Here is a 15,735-nt window from a genome sequence, read left to right on the forward strand (position 1 = left end):
AAATTATATTCACAATACTAGAAACGACAAATGTAAAATAACCCCCGCAATACGGGGGCTAAAAGCTAGTGTATTATAAAGGAGTATAGATAAAAATATTGAGAAAATATATGTTTAAAAAAGTTTAGAGAGAGAGAGAGGTAAGGTAAATTGATTTCATATATTGATTAAAGATTATCAAACATAAGTTATATATATATATATATATATATATATATATATATATATATCATCATCGTACTCAGTAAACATTAGATAAAAACTTAAACCCTAAAACTCATAAACATTAGACCGAGTCATAAGTCAATGGGAAAATTCCTCACATGACCCATCTTTGGAAAGAAAGTCCAATTTTGGCCCATCTTTTTGTTGAATTCCAAAATTAACTTATCCTAATCTCAACGTGTTGATGAAACTATTTTGGTTGTTGATGACGTTCAACGTCCAATTGAAAGACAAATGTGTGACATCAAATTACATGTGACGATGAGTTTTGTGCCAAAAACAAATCGACACAATGAGTTTAATAAAAAAAAACCATGCGGTCACGATGGTTTTTTTTAATTGAAAACACGGGGACGCTGAAAACATGCACCACGATGGTTTTAACAGACTTATGCATTGGATACGCAACTTATTTGCTTTGTATTTAGAATATTTTATTAGTAAAGTTAATTTCACTAATATTTAGTGTTTATTTGATAATTTTTAAAATACAAAGTTTTTATAAAATTCCGAATATACTGTTGAGGCGTGCTTATTTTTATCTACATACTGACGTAAAATATATTTAAAACCGACATGTTTAGTTTTTTCTTCATACCCTGACAGTTTGGATGATTTTGGGGCAATTCATCACAATTCTAACACTTTCCAATCATTAATTCTTCTATGATTTTAAGATTCCAACAAATAATCGAAACGATTATGACGCAAAGGCAAGACTAAACCATTCGTGACCGCTTCAGATGTAGGGTTTCGTGTAGAACTGATTGTTTTATGACTTCTATCAAAGTTTGGATTTATGTTTTGATTAATCACTCGATTAACTGAACTATTACGTTTATTATGACTGTTTGAACAGTTGTTTACTGGGATTTATATGTGTCATCAACTTTTGGTTAAAATCATCAATAATTATAATTGAGTTCTTAGTGTCATTGATTTGTTCCCATTAGCCATTGATTGTGTTTAACTCTTATATACTTTTACCGGTATTTAACTAGGCTGTATTTAGTTGTGTCAATTAGTCGGATTAAGTTATGTTAATCAACATAACCAAATCACATAGTCTTTTAAGTGTTTATCAATAATAATTAACGAACAATTTCTACGTGGTTATTTATTTGATAGAACTTGTATTCAATCAGTTCACCACATAACCCGAACTCTAAAATGTTGTCACTTTTGCTCACATTGATTCTCAATCTAAAAATAATCAGTTTTCTTGAAATTATTTTCGTATTCAAAAATTTTATTGTTTGACATCGTTTGTTCAACTTCAAAATATATTTAATGAGCTTTAATAACATTTTCACTATTTTTTTTTGTTGGAGACAATCTTACATGCCATCCTAGTTATAAATAATTAAATATTTAAGTCTTAAAGTCTTAAAAATATAGTTTTTTATTAATACCTGACATCTACATAAGTTATTTTTTTAAAAAAAATATGTATTTCTTAATTTAATATTTGTTTTATATATTATGTTTCTAAAAGCAATATGTCAATTATTTATCTAAAAAGTAAAAACATTCAACCTAATTAAGAAGTTTCTATTTGAACAGACCCAATCTCATTACACAGTTGGTGTCCACTATCATTTCTCAAAATTACCACATTACCCCTCAAAAGCCACCAAATCATAACACCTATTCAAACCCAACCAAAGGGCAAATTCGTCCAAATGTATTATTTAGCCACCAAATACTAACCACTTTCATTGACCAACACATCATTTGATCATCTCCTCAAACTCCAAATCAAACCCATCAAAATCTTGAATCTTGATCGCTAAAAACCCAAATCTTGAATCTTGTTAAAAATGCATGATTTTTGCTTTACAATCCCGTACGGAATAATAATATTCTGTGGTGGGCTTATTGGGTTTGCAAGAAAAGGTAGTACGACGTCGTTGGCTGGTGGTGTGGGTACTGGATTACTGCTGTTTTTGGTTTCTTATCTGACGCTTAATGCGTTCCACAAGCGAAAGAACTCGTGGGTCGGGTTGATTCTTGAGACTGGTATGTGTTTTGTTCATGCACGCAAGGTGTTTGATGAAATGCCTCAGTGGGTTTTTGGGTGGGTTTGAATAATATTAGTATTGGGTTGTGTTTGATCTTGTTTTGTGGGTGTTTTGGTGATGATTGTTTTGTGATTTGGTTAATTTTTATCACTTTTTGCTCAAAAATGACCAAAATACCCCTCGTTAACCTGGTGCAGTCAAGAGCCGAGTTGGGTAGAAAAAGTACCCCGAAATGGTGAGTCGAAGTTGGTGTGTTATAAGCATAGGCGAACCCCTGTTTTTTTTGTAGCAGTGTAAGTTTACCGTTTTCGACCAAAAATATGAGCCTGGCACCCCTCGTTTATGATTTTTGTTAGGGTACATTTTTAGTCTGCCCCCCCCCCCCCCCCCCCCCCCGACGTTCTAGTCCAAGCATCGCCACTAGTTATAAGGGTGATCATTGATATTAAAGTAAGGTTTGTTAATGTAATTATATATATGCATTAAATGTTTGGTTAGAAAAATTCTTTGATTAAGTTGGGTTTATAAGTTAGTTATCTCCCAGATAGTCAACCGTGTTAGAAAAAATTGGAGTGGGAGAAAGAAAATGGATAGTTACACGTAACTAGATACAATTATATCAAGCATAATAGATTTATAGCTTTTTACTATATAAATATGTACACTTAATTTAAAAGCATACTAAGTAGCCAATAGCATGCTTCAATCAATTTCTAAATTTCACATGTATAATCCTTTGTGTCTTTGTATGCATTATAAAAAAAATTGCGTACAATCTTTTCACTTTCAGACCTAACCTAACATAATGTCGGAGGTACCATTTACATGGAGTTTGTTGGAGGTGAACAGTCGAGCTTCAACCATAAAAAATGGTTGATTGTCGCGGGGTTGGTCACTGTGGGCTTGATTCTTATCGTTGGGTTGGGGTTCTTGTTTACAGCGGCCATCGTATTCAAAAACGAATTAAGCCCGCTGTAAGAGGCAATTTAAAAAGTATCTCGATACTGAACTTATCTAATCTTGATTTAGGAGATACGGTTCGAGCGGGGCTACAAGTTGCATTCTTTCTGCCCTGCAAACTTAAGCTCTTGCCTAGAGGAGCCACCTTTAACCTTGTACCACGCAATCATGACGAAACTCACAGTCCTTTCAAGAGTAAAATATACAATTGCAAACAATGATCAAGATTTTCAGTTGGAGTTCCAACTGAACGGTTTGGATTAGACGTTTAAAGACAATATACTTTGGTTTGTGCTTATCGTGGAATATAATATGCTGGAAAACCTCACCGTTTTCCCGGCATTTCCCTACACACATGCTAATCCAAAGTTCTAATGCGAGTTTGCAGTTTTGATGACCGAGCCGGATAAGATCCACTATGCGACGTGTTATATGATCATTGAAGACGACCCAACAACTTCAGACTAGCTGGTTATATGATCCCTTTTGAAGTTGTTGGGTCATCTTCAGTGATCATATAACACGTCTCGGAGTGGATCTTATCCGTCTCGGTCATCAAAATAGCCAATTTGCATTTGAACTTCGGATTGGCATGTGTGTAGGAAAATGCTGGAAAGATGGCACGTCTTTCCAGCATATTGTATTCCTCGATAAGCACAAACCAAAGTATATCGTGTTTCAACATCTTATCCAAACCATTCAGTTGGAACTCCAACTGAAAATCTTGATATTGTTTGCAATTATATATTTTACTCTTGAAACGACCGTGTGAGCTTTGTTGTGATTGCGTGCCACAAGGTTAAAGGTTGCTCCTTTAGGCACAAGCTTCAGTTTGCGGTGGACAAGGATGCAACTTGTAGCCCGACTCGAACCGTAAATCTTTTATCAAGATTAGATGAGTTCACTATCGATATACTTTTTAAATTGTCTCTTACATCGGCCTTATTCTTTTTGAATACGATGCTCGTTGTAAACAAGAACACCAACCCGATGATAAGAATCACACCCACAATGACCAACCCCGCATTTTTTATGGTTGAATCGTGATGGTTCACCTTCAGTAAACTCCATCTCAAATGGTACCACCAACATTATGTAAGGTTTGAAAGTGAAACGATTGTATATTTTTTTTTGAATGAATACATAGGATTGCATAGGTGAAATTTATAAATTGATTGAAGCACATTATTGGTTACTTAGTGTGCTTTTAAATTAAATGTACTATATAGTATGATGTGTAAAAAACTATAAATCTATTATGCGTGATATAATTAATGGTATCTAGTTATGTGTAAGTAACTATCCATTTTCTTTCTCCCACTCCATCTAATAGCACTACATACAATTGCCTATTAAAGTCTCCATCTTGATTTTTTTTCTGTACTATTATCTTTTGTAATTGTACATTCTATATGAACATATAATATTTACATAATGTCTTCATCACATGTTCATATTTTGATATTGCTGTAGCAATGTGTGATTATTGTAGTCTTTCATAAAGTTATCGTCAATTTTTTTGTTAATCGTGTTGGCAGAGTAAAAGACATTATTTTTACCAGAGAGAAACGTTGAACTTTTGTCTGTTTGTTGTAAAATATATAATATTAACATGCTCCTGTTTATTACTTATCATCTTGTTTGGTCGATCCTTGATTTCAGTTATTGCGGCTGCGCTCACATGGGTTATGGGACAGCGATACTCTGAAACTGGTAAAATAATGCCTGCTGGTCTTGTTGCCGCCATCAGGTAATACACTATTTGGTTAATATTATGATATGAAATTACTGTTTTAGTTTCCATCCTATAAATGAAATTTATGATGAACTGTGTCTCATATGTTTTGTTTTCGTTGCAGTGGATTGATGACAGCATTTTATCTGTACAAGATAGCCACCGGTGGCAACCATTTTCCAGCCAAAACCGAATGACCTGAGATCTACAATTTGTTTCTAAATCTAGCATCTGTAATGTTCATGTATTCTGAACTGATTATCATGTATACTGGTTACAACAGTTTGTGTTTTGTGAAAAGAGAATTGTGTTGTACTTATACAAGACAAAACCAGAGGAATTAAACGTGTCAGGTTGAATCCGAACGTACCCCATATATTTATTCGTGACAAAAACATCAACCATGACCTTGACAACTTAAATCTTGTAACACAAACATGACTGTTTAATCTATTTATCTAAACAGGTCAAATAAGTTGACATGCCATAAATAAGTTGTACTCGAGCTGTAAACTTGTTAAACATATCAAACCAATGAGCACGACCCCTTCAATAGTTCGGTATGACAATCCCAAACATGATTGCTTTCGTGTCATGTCAGAATTTGGTCGCTTCAAAACGTTACAACTTATTTCTTTAAAAATGTCAATATACACACTTCATTAAAATGACGTCTCGAACATATTTAACTTATTCATTACAATTTACAAGCATACACCCCTCTTTTCGAGTGGTAATATTACAATACACGATCCAACAATCTACTGCTACATTTCTTGACAACATTCAGTATATACAAAACAATGTTTCGTGTTACTTTCATCTAAACATATCCTTCACTATTAAATGAGGAGAAATGGTTTAGACCCTAGAATCATTACACCTATAACTGTATGGATTCAACAGAACTGAGGTCTTTCATAATCCGGGGGCAGTGACGGGCAACTTTCAGTCATATGTGGGTACGGCTCAATGGTATTGTACCCAGGTAACTCCATCCGATATTTTCCTTTAATCTGACAAAATGGTAACTCAACTGTGTCACCTTCGTTACACCACTTTGGCAGTCGGCTCGAATTGTTTTCATAAAAGTTAAGCGTGTAAGCATCCTTTATCTGCATAATTTGACGTGGTTAACATACATATACATTTACATAAAAATGGTAATAACTATAAATATATAAGTTGTGTATGAATAGTAGTTGACTCACGGTGAACTCAGTAACTTGAATTTGATCTGCAAGATCTCCAAAGAGTCCTGCTTCTTTGTACATTTCAAGAACAAACGCAACACAAGAAGTTGACTTTCCATCCGCGTATACCCAATCATCTTGTTCGGGTACTGTTAATAATTCAGCAAACGACGAACCACGTCTTTCAACTTCCACTAAAATATCAGCAAGTTCGAGCCCCTGCAATAAGTCAAACACGCATCAAGATACTTTTGACCCATTTATGATCAATCAAGTTATTTTGTTCGCTAACGGGTCAAATGGGTAAAAGAAAAATAGCTAAAACGGGTAAACAATATATATTTGAGTTAAATACGGTTTTAGTCCCTGCGGTTTAACTCAAGTGACCTGTTTAGTGTATTAGTTCAAATTTGACTTGTTTAGTTCAATAGTTTTATTTTCGTATCAACTGAAGTCCAGGCCACTAACCTCGTCCAAATTTTCTGTTAACTTTTTTTTGAAGGACCAAAATACCCCTTGGACTATTGTGTTACTTAGTCAAAGCAATAAAACTTGATTAAGAAACACATATAATCCAATTCTTTTAATAGTAGCTGACAGAAAATTTGGATGGGATTAGTAGACTGTACTTTAATTAATACGAAAATGAAACTGTTGGACTAAAAAAGTCAAATTTAAACTACTGGACTAAAAGGGTTATTTTAGTCAAACCATAGGGATTTAAACCATACTTAACTCTATATATTTTGTAATCATAATTAATTAACCTAATATCATCACAAAGAACAGGTCATAAAAATTTCACGAAAATCATAGCAAACCTGGGTACCAAGCCGTTTATTCAAGGCTTCATTCCACATATTAGCCGCGTATGCAGGCTGCATTTGATCCCACACAGTCATCACAGATGCAACCTGCAACATAAACAATCATTCAACACTCAAAAAAGTAGAATTATTTGGATTAAAATTTGAAATTAAAAGTTATGTTTTGAGGTAATGTGGTACCAGATTAGCATCCAAAGGCGGTGGATAATTATCACTGATAGTATCTATCCAACTAAATATCAAATTATGATAACCGTACGGTAACCCGACCATACTTTGTGCATACTCCCAAGCAGCAGTTTCATTAAATTTGGCCCGTAGATCAGGATGCAAAGGAAGCAAAGCTATATGTGGATTCGAATCATCTTCATTCAACTCAAAATCCCACCACTCGTCCCATGGCAACAAAGCGATAACATCTTGACCCTACAGTCAAAAGCTACAAACTTTATAGTCAAAACATATTAAGATGTTAATATTTTCAAACTCTTACATCTTCATCTTCATGTCCAGATTCACCAACCCATAGTTTTCCTTCCGGGTCCCTTAAACAAACAGCCGAATGACCCGCGTAAGCCCCGGATACCCATTTTTCTAGCGTTTCAAACCCGCCCCATCTACCACGAATCTTTGATATTGCAAGAAAGTCCCCCGAATGAATATCGTCCTCGGTTATGTTTGTTACCCATGGTTCTGGTCGGGCTTCAAAAGTAGCTCCCATATGTTTCTTGAGAAACGCAAGATTAGAACTTTCGCCCCAACCCGTATTTGTGAATAATGGGAATACCTCCCATAATGCTTCTAAAGTTCCTATCATTCCGGCTTCCATTAGAAAAATTGAAATGCCTTTGTGTTTTACCTTTCACGAAAATCAGGTAACTTTTTGTTAGTACCAAATGTTGCTGTATATATATATATTAATTAATAAAATCTGAATTTGTTAACTTACATATTCGTACTCGGCTTTCCCGCTCCATTCATCGAACTCGAGCGTATGCTCACGGGATAGAAAATAGTAATCCCATGTCACACGATATGGAGTCGCGAAGACATAAATATCCATACATGTCCAACTGTGTGCATTGCTCACCTAAAAGATAAAAGAAAAAACAACGATTTAAAAAACGTGATAACAGAATTTGCAAGAAATCTAGGGCCACATACAGAAAGCTAAAAGTTATATACCATGAAATTTAAATTTAATAAGGTTGAGTTCTAGTTAAAATACATACTTAGGAATACCAATGAGACCCCCCGACTCCACAAACCTTTTTTACAGTATCATAATCCGGAAAACATAAAATGAAGCTAAGAGAAGTAGAGCAAACAACCATTCAAAAGTACTAATAAATAATAATGATAGTTCTAAACTACCGCTAACATATAGTGACGAGTAAAACACAGTTTCTTTAGACGAAATAAAGAAGCACCGACCCCTATGAAAGTACCTCTAGACTCCCCTAAAAGGTCTATACGTCCAAACGACACTAAGACAATGCTAAGGCTATAGAAAACAATAGTATAAGAAAAAGCTAAGTATAGGGAAAGCAAAGTGAGGGCCAGAGGTGGCCCCGACGCCCCTTCATTTATGAAATTTTGTATACAATTTGAGCCCCCCACCCCCAACCCACCCACCCACGTTCTCGTCCAAGCTTCGCCACTGATTAGCTAAGGTCCCAAGACAAGTCTATACACTTCCCTAAAAATCCATAACTCTAGTACGATGTCACCAAAAGCTTTTATTTCTTATCATGCCCACAGAGAGGTGCAAGTTTAGCAAATCCTGCCTAATCCGCTCTGCTCCTCCCCTCCACTATGAGGGTTTCAGCGGTTCTAACTGGAGCCGTCACCTGTATCCTCTTCACGGGCCCAAATCTCAATCTCCCCTCAGTCATCAAAACTAAACAAAAAAATGTTTTTTTATGAATCCATAATAAATTACACTCACACAATTACCCTAACAGGCACCTTGATCATTTTTCTAACCCACTCTATAAACATTTAATCATCTGTTATCAAATTCCTAAATCACCCTCTAATATCTTCTATCAAAGAGTTTAATTTTCCAAAAATACCCCTTCATCTAGAACCAAGTTTGAACTTGTATACACCAATAACAGAAACAATTTATCCAACAAACATTACAAAATCAAACCAACAAACTTTTAAAAATTAAAATTAAAAAAAACAACCAACCTTAATATGAACAAGTCGAGCCAATGACTTGAACAACAAGAAACTTATATAGATTTGTATTTATGTGTTCATCGATTCTGGTTACCAAACTTGATCAAATACAATTAAGGTAAAGAATAATATATCCAAACCTTAATATGAAGAGTGCCACCACCAAATTGAGTCCCAGTTTTATTATGCAACTCCAACCACGCACTATTCTCATAAAAACAAGACCCTTTCCAATGCAAACCAGAATTATTCGCAACCGCCGCGGCGCCGACAAAGCTCGGGAGGAGATCAGCGGCGCCACGGAGCGAGTTGAGGATCGGCCAAGAGACTTGGCGTGGCAAAAGTGGGAGGATATCAGTTGGTCGAATTAGTGGCTTAAAAGCAAGTGCTTTTGGACTGTAAGTATAAGTGAGGAGTATAAGGATGATTATGATTAGGGGTTTGAAGATGAATGAGATTGAAGAAGATGAAGATGAAGCCATTGACGTGGATGATTGTATTGTAGATGCAGTTGTTTGTGTGTTGTCGAAGTGATTAAGGATTGGTGTTTGGTTTGGTCTTTGTACTTTGTATCAGGATTGTGAGTTTGTTAGTTCTATGTTTTGGTTTGTTACTAGAAACCCCCTTATGTTTGGAAAATATTTATTTGACCAAAACATTGCTCGAATGTGAATCTTAGATCTGTCAGGGCCGTTGCTAAGACGCGTTAAAAAATTTTGAGCCGAATGCGAAATAAAATTTTGAGCCTTTAAGTAAAAGTTATTTTTTGTTTAAACATTATTTTTTTTTAAATGGCTTTACTTGATTATGATTTGAGTTGTTCAAAAAAAAATATGTGTCAAGTTGGACTAGAACCCACAACACCAAGATTAAAATTACATAGTTGTTTAGATAAAAAAAAATATATATAAATAACAGTTCAAAAAATTGGGCCGGAGACGATATTATCAGTCTATTATTATAAGAAGCCACGTGTAAAAGAAATTTGTGAGGTTAGACAGAAATTTTGTGAGCTTCAACAAAATTTGTTTAATGTTAAAGAAGGTTGGCACGTGGTTTCTTATAATAAGTTGACAATGCCTTTTTCTAACATTTGTAAATGTTAGACGTCTTTGGGATGGACAAGATTTTTTTTTCAAACGAATATTTTCTTGGCTTTTTATGATAAAAAAGACATTTTTTTTATTTTTACTTTGAGTTATTTATTGTCATTTCTATCACATGGGCAAAAGTTTGGTGACACAAGGAGTTAGGTGTGTGTTTTAGTCTTTAATGCATTAGATATTTAGATTCCGATCTAGAGTTTCGTGTTTCAAGATCTAAAATTTTCATGACTTTTTAAAGTTAAAGGTGTAAATAAAAATGATAAAACTATCTAATGTTGAGGTACGGTTCGATAAAACAATTTACTCTAGTTAGGTTTTATATTAAATGATGTGAGATAGTGACACAATCGTGTAGTTTATAATGTAACACATGATTGTTATAAAAGTTGAAGGATTATTTTTAGAAGAAAATGATTAAATAGCAATTTATTTATAAGTTACGTTATTTTTGTATTATCGTCTATAAAATGCTCTTTCTCAATAAAATGTCCTATGCTTGTATAAGTTTAAGGTTTTAAACTATAAAACGGTCTCAAACAAAGAGTTTACATGTTAAGTCGTCTACACCTTCAAAGTTTGACACAAGTTGTCGGGTCCATGTAAAACATTCATTTTAGACGGTAGGATCAAAGTCTAGATCGTTTCTACCGACAAACTTGGCTCTCAAAATTAGATACAATCTTGTACAAAGTTAATGTTTTACTTCATCCAAAGATTTGTCATTTTGTAAACTTGTTATTGGATATTAGGCTTATTAGTATGAGCTCATGGGCTCAATTAGGTTGCTAGGGTTCCTTGTGAACTCTATATATTGTAACATAAATGTTTAATATTATCAATCAACTATTTCCCATTATCTAATACTTGTAACCAAACTTAATAGTGTTCATTAAGCGAAGGGCAAAGCCAACATTATCAATAAATTTGGATCATTTTTGTAAACTTGTAACAAAACTAAAATCTTAATACTGTTTTATTAAGCTAGGAGCAAAGCCATAATATTATCTATAAATTTGGGTGGTTTTGTACATTTGTAACCAAAATACGAGAAAGACATAAAAAGAACGATAACTCCAATTACTTGGTAACGAAAGTGTGCACGGATATTAAAATATATGTCAATGTCACTGTCACTGTCACATTGTTAACAAACACAAATGAATGTATCAACGTGGCCTACTTATGAAACAAACGTTTTACTACCGAAGAATATACCATTAATGTTGTACCATGTGCTACCAATAAATAGTCGACCAAAGATTTATTTTTGAACATGTTAAGTGATCGGATGCCTCTTAACTTGGCGTTTGGATTTTCAGTTCGGTTCGGATCATACAAATAATAACTTGTCATTGCAACCAGTAAAACTACGTGTTTAAGAGATACAATAAGGTTGTTGAGGTGATAACGAAAGGTAACGAACTGGTAATCACTTAGAACAAATAATTGAAGCATTTAGCCAAACTCGATACACTCATTATTTTGCTTTTCACTTTGTTATCACGTGTCATATGTATAGATTGATATTTTTGGGGTCGACGTGCTAAAATCTCGAAAGTCAATCGAAAAATCATAAACTACTTTACGCATAAAAGATAAAAGAATATGAGGTCAGTTGAACCCACTCCTTGTATACTTGGTCCGCGACTAATAATATAGCATATATGATGTACAAATCAAATCTCTTGATGGTCACAAACAAATAACTTCTAGCCTAAATTGTATCTATGCAATTCATATTCGCCCGGAGTTCGTTCCCAGAAAGATTTCTTTTACTAGTGTCACTATAAATTTTACCAGTGAATTAGTATTCACTTGAGTGCCGAATACTATAGCACAATAAACAAGTATCAGATACTATGTAACACATAAAACACCTTTTTACCAACTGTCACGCAACACTAGTGCCGCTTATGTAGAGTTATTAACTGATTAAACGGGTTTATGGGATGTAAATACATTGTAATCAGACTGGAAACATGTTAAATAGTTTTGTGTGTAACAAATAGGTTTAATATGGCTGGTCAACCTTAACTAAACGCGGGTTAAACATGTTTACCCAAGCATAGCCCATTTATTAAACAAGTTAGATAAGATAACCCAAAACCTGATTATTTTTGTTGTGTGCCCATGTTGTGTATCGGGTTGGGTCGGAAATTGCCCCACCAGATCCACTTAAAAATCTTCATAAAACAGACAGAATAGAAAAAAAACTGTCACTAATTCACTACATTTGACACACTAATGATACAGTTCAACCAATCAACTCTTCATTTCATAAAAAACTATATACATTAATGGTAAACTGGCAACTTTCCAAACTGATAGGAAGTCCATATCTTTTTGACAAATAAATAGAAAGTTACATACAAAGATGGAGTCCATATTGATGCATTTTTTTAGTATTATAGTAATAATATGAAATTTTGGCCGAAAAAATGAACTGCAATGGATCAATATTAGACAACAAGACACCAAGAGGATAAAAGCATTCTAACAGAATACATATCAACATTTTATGAATGATGTGCGTTGATAACCAACAGTTTGTGACTCTAGACTCGTCATGCTAACGGTCAGTGATATGTACATCAGTTACTAAAAGGGCAGATAGTCACCAACTTTTGTTTCTTAAGGTTTTTCTTTTGACAACGGAATAGCAAACGTACAACATAAAGTTCATCAATTGTTTAATGTACACCAAATATTCGCAAATAATTAAACACATGAAATTACACAGTTGACCTGGAGAAAGTCAAAGCGTCTCAGATGCCACAAAGGAAGAGACAGACGACACACAAGGGAACCAATAACGCCTTTTGCCATCTCTGTGACCATCGTCTATCATTGCAAGACCCTCCTGTACACATAAATAAACCATTCATTACACACCAAAAATGAAACAAAGAAATAAAAAACTAAAAAATTAATAAAAATAAGTGCTCACATCTAATAAAGTTTCGAGAGCATCTGTTGCACGACCAGTGGACCACGATAGTCGTCTTTCCACTTCTTCAACTGTCACAAAACCTTGAGCCTAACAAACATAAAGTTGCATACTTTGTTAGCAAAGATTCTTCTTACTAAAACATATGATATTAGTCAAAGACTAAAAAAATAAAAAAATGAAGGAACATTGATTAATGAATAAAGTTAACCTGGGCAAGCTCTAGAATTTCATTGTGATCTTTCTTTAATTCAGTTGGGACAGAACGAACAAGCTTTCGTTTTCCAACAGTAATAACTTCAAAACCACTACCTAAAACCTGAATAATCATGTTCATGTTATTACAACATTTGAGAAAAATAAGGCTATTTAACACCAGTCTTAACATAGAACGCAGAGACGGTACCTTTAGTTTACTAATTGCACGCAAGCAATCGTCTTCAGACACTGCTTCACGAGCACCTCTTCTTCTCTGACTTAGCATCTTACACAGTTCCTCTAAATTAATCAAACCACCATTAATCGGTCTAGTAGCCAAACATATATCAACAATTTGCACCCCTGAAAATCCAAAGCGCATAACATAAATCTCCAAACCCTAAATGTTAATGATCACATGTTAAAGCAGATCACCAGAAGCAGAAACAATTACATACCGAGTTCATAATAGAAATCGCCAATCCCTAAAAGTTCAGCCCAGAACCCTTTATTTGATGCTAGTGGATCTACTCCCACTTTGGCACACATCTCGTGAAACTGTGATCTAAAAGCAGGATTCTTGCGGATGTCATTCTGCAGTTAAGATAATTGAGTGTCAACAATTAGAAAATTCACAATTGTTGTTGAGTTTTCTTTCCACTATGAACAATCTGCTAGTATTTAGACCTGTACACAGAACAAACGAACATGAACGGGGGGATTTTCGTGTTCGTTCATTTAACTTCAACCGGGCATGAAGTCATGAATACGAACATGAACATGAACATGAACATATAATCAAGCAATTTCTTTTGTTCATGCTCGTTCATTAACAAAACCGCTTTGTTATTGTTTGTTCTTTTAAAACCTAAACGAACAGTTCACGAACATAAACGGACACAAATGAACATAATTGACCGCAAATAAACGAACCAGTTTTTAATTTGATGGACCATATTCCTTGACGAATACAAACTCTAGTGGATGATCATGGTATTTTATTCAACAAATATAGCTACTTATGTATTTATTAACATTTAAACAAACAAAAATGAACGAACAAAATGTGTGCTCATGTTCAATCATTTAATTAAATTAACAAAGTTCATGTTTGTTTGTTTATTAAACTAGGTTTTAAAAAGCGTGCGCATGCTTTAAGCGTACCGAAGCGCGAAGCGACACAAGATGATGGCCTTATCTCTTTTGCCTACACAAGGCGACTAAAGTCCCAAAAGCGCAGGTGAAGCGTAATGTTTAGACAAAAAAAAGCAAGTTATTATTAAATAAAATGAGCATAAACGTTCGTTTACAGCCCTGCTCTTATAATACAACCAAATTTTAAGAAAATTACAGCTCATGTTCATGATCAAATCAGGGGAAATTAATCAACTAGACAATAGAATGAACACCTTGTGTTTGATTTTGTTCGTTCATGCGCGTCCGTTTAAAACCTAAACCAACAGTTCACGAAAACGTAAACGAACATAATTGACCAAACATAAGCGTGGCAGACCATATTCCTTGACAAATACAAACACTAGTGGATTATCACAATGAATTTTAGTTTTTTCAATATTTAAGTTTATATTTATATAAATATAAGCGCTTAAATTTAAATGAACAGAAACGATCAAACATAAACGAACTTCCTAGTTTGATTCGTTTACAGGCCTACTTGTATAAAACTAACCTAATTAAGGCCAATGTTTTTCACAGCTGAATCATAATTAAAAAAACCAAAATTTAACAATACTAGTATTATAGCTCATAATGTTCATGAATGAATTAATAAAGAATACCTTGTGTTTTCGAGCAAAGTCTTCTAATTGGGACCGAAAGGTGGAGAGTTGTTCTTTCATAAGATCGGTTCGTAATTTGGCTACATTTTCTCCCAGTAACCGATATTGATCCTGCACCAAAACACATATATATATATATATATATATATATATATATATATACACATAACAATCATTCATCTAATATAATCATAAATAAATAAAATAAATTGAAATTGAATTGAACCCAACCCTAGCAGCCGCAGCAGTCTGTAACCCACCGATTCCTGGTCGTCTTCTCATCTTCTGATTGATTCAATGATAATAATGATTCCAAGTGGGTTGGTTTATGCAGGTAGATCTTTGTAATTTGTAAAATCAAAGTATTAATATAATTATGGAAGAGATGATATCAACAAATCAGAGTGGCGCAGCGGAAGCGTGGTGGGCCCATAACCCACAGGTCCCATGATTGAAACCTGGCTCTGATACTCGGAGTAGCTTCTGCGTAAATTTTTTATATGGACCAAATACAACAGCTATTTTAAACCCGCACTG

The 15,735-nt window shown here is 34.2% G+C and overlaps 3 protein-coding genes across 3 annotated transcripts; 1 reads left to right on the forward strand and 2 right to left on the reverse strand.

The window, feature by feature from the left end:
- The first annotated feature begins 1,934 nt into the window (after window positions 1-1,934).
- LOC143555838 (protein FATTY ACID EXPORT 6-like) lies at window positions 1,935-5,273 on the forward strand. The gene is made up of 3 exons (XM_077045317.1): window positions 1,935-2,244; window positions 4,869-4,956; window positions 5,066-5,273. The coding sequence occupies exons 1-3, from the start codon at window positions 2,046-2,048 to the stop codon at window positions 5,136-5,138; spliced, it is 360 nt and encodes a 119-aa protein (XP_076901432.1). The 5' UTR covers window positions 1,935-2,045; the 3' UTR covers window positions 5,139-5,273.
- Window positions 5,274-5,570: 297 nt separating this feature from the next.
- On the reverse strand, window positions 5,571-9,661 carry LOC143555848 (uncharacterized). The gene is made up of 7 exons (XM_077045328.1): window positions 9,289-9,661; window positions 7,911-8,051; window positions 7,455-7,820; window positions 7,142-7,387; window positions 6,956-7,048; window positions 6,153-6,353; window positions 5,571-6,056 (listed from the first exon to the last, which is right to left on the reverse strand). The coding sequence occupies exons 1-7, from the start codon at window positions 9,628-9,630 to the stop codon at window positions 5,841-5,843; spliced, it is 1,605 nt and encodes a 534-aa protein (XP_076901443.1). The 5' UTR covers window positions 9,631-9,661; the 3' UTR covers window positions 5,571-5,840.
- Window positions 9,662-12,940: 3,279 nt separating this feature from the next.
- LOC143555839 (vacuolar protein sorting-associated protein 22 homolog 1-like) lies at window positions 12,941-15,526 on the reverse strand. Its single transcript, XM_077045318.1, has 7 exons — window positions 15,430-15,526; window positions 15,199-15,309; window positions 13,858-13,993; window positions 13,608-13,762; window positions 13,413-13,520; window positions 13,202-13,291; window positions 12,941-13,114 (listed from the first exon to the last, which is right to left on the reverse strand). The coding sequence occupies exons 1-7, from the start codon at window positions 15,478-15,480 to the stop codon at window positions 13,010-13,012; spliced, it is 756 nt and encodes a 251-aa protein (XP_076901433.1). The 5' UTR covers window positions 15,481-15,526; the 3' UTR covers window positions 12,941-13,009.
- Between the last annotated feature and the right edge of the window lie 209 nt (window positions 15,527-15,735).

This window comes from Bidens hawaiensis, unplaced genomic scaffold, assembly GCF_021521415.1.
Source record: "Bidens hawaiensis isolate Kalapana, Puna unplaced genomic scaffold, B.hawaiensis_p1.1 tig00018400_1, whole genome shotgun sequence".
Lineage (NCBI taxonomy): Eukaryota > Viridiplantae > Streptophyta > Magnoliopsida > Asterales > Asteraceae > Bidens > Bidens hawaiensis.

Bases quoted from the DNA above. Each gene is read 5' to 3' on its own strand.
- LOC143555838 (XM_077045317.1), top strand. From the start codon at position 2,046: ATGCATGATTTTTGCTTTACAATCCCGTACGGAATAATAATATTCTGT. The intron at 2,245-4,868 runs GTATGTGTTTTG...CCTTGATTTCAG, and splicing joins CGGGTTGATTCTTGAGACTG to TTATTGCGGCTGCGCTCACA. The intron at 4,957-5,065 runs GTAATACACTAT...TTTTCGTTGCAG, and splicing joins GGTCTTGTTGCCGCCATCAG to TGGATTGATGACAGCATTTT.
- LOC143555848 (XM_077045328.1), bottom strand. From the start codon at position 9,630: ATGGCTTCATCTTCATCTTCTTCAATCTCATTCATCTTCAAACCCCTA. The intron at 6,354-6,955 runs GTTTGCTATGAT...GACTTATTGCAG, and splicing joins ATAAACGGCTTGGTACCCAG to GGGCTCGAACTTGCTGATAT. The intron at 6,057-6,152 runs GTGAGTCAACTA...CAAATTATGCAG, and splicing joins TTCAAGTTACTGAGTTCACC to ATAAAGGATGCTTACACGCT.
- LOC143555839 (XM_077045318.1), bottom strand. From the start codon at position 15,480: ATGAGAAGACGACCAGGAATCGGTGGGTTACAGACTGCTGCGGCTGCT. The intron at 15,310-15,429 runs GTTGGGTTCAAT...GTTTTGGTGCAG, and splicing joins AGACTGCTGCGGCTGCTAGG to GATCAATATCGGTTACTGGG. The intron at 13,763-13,857 runs GTATGTAATTGT...TTGGATTTTCAG, and splicing joins CGATTTCTATTATGAACTCG to GGGTGCAAATTGTTGATATA.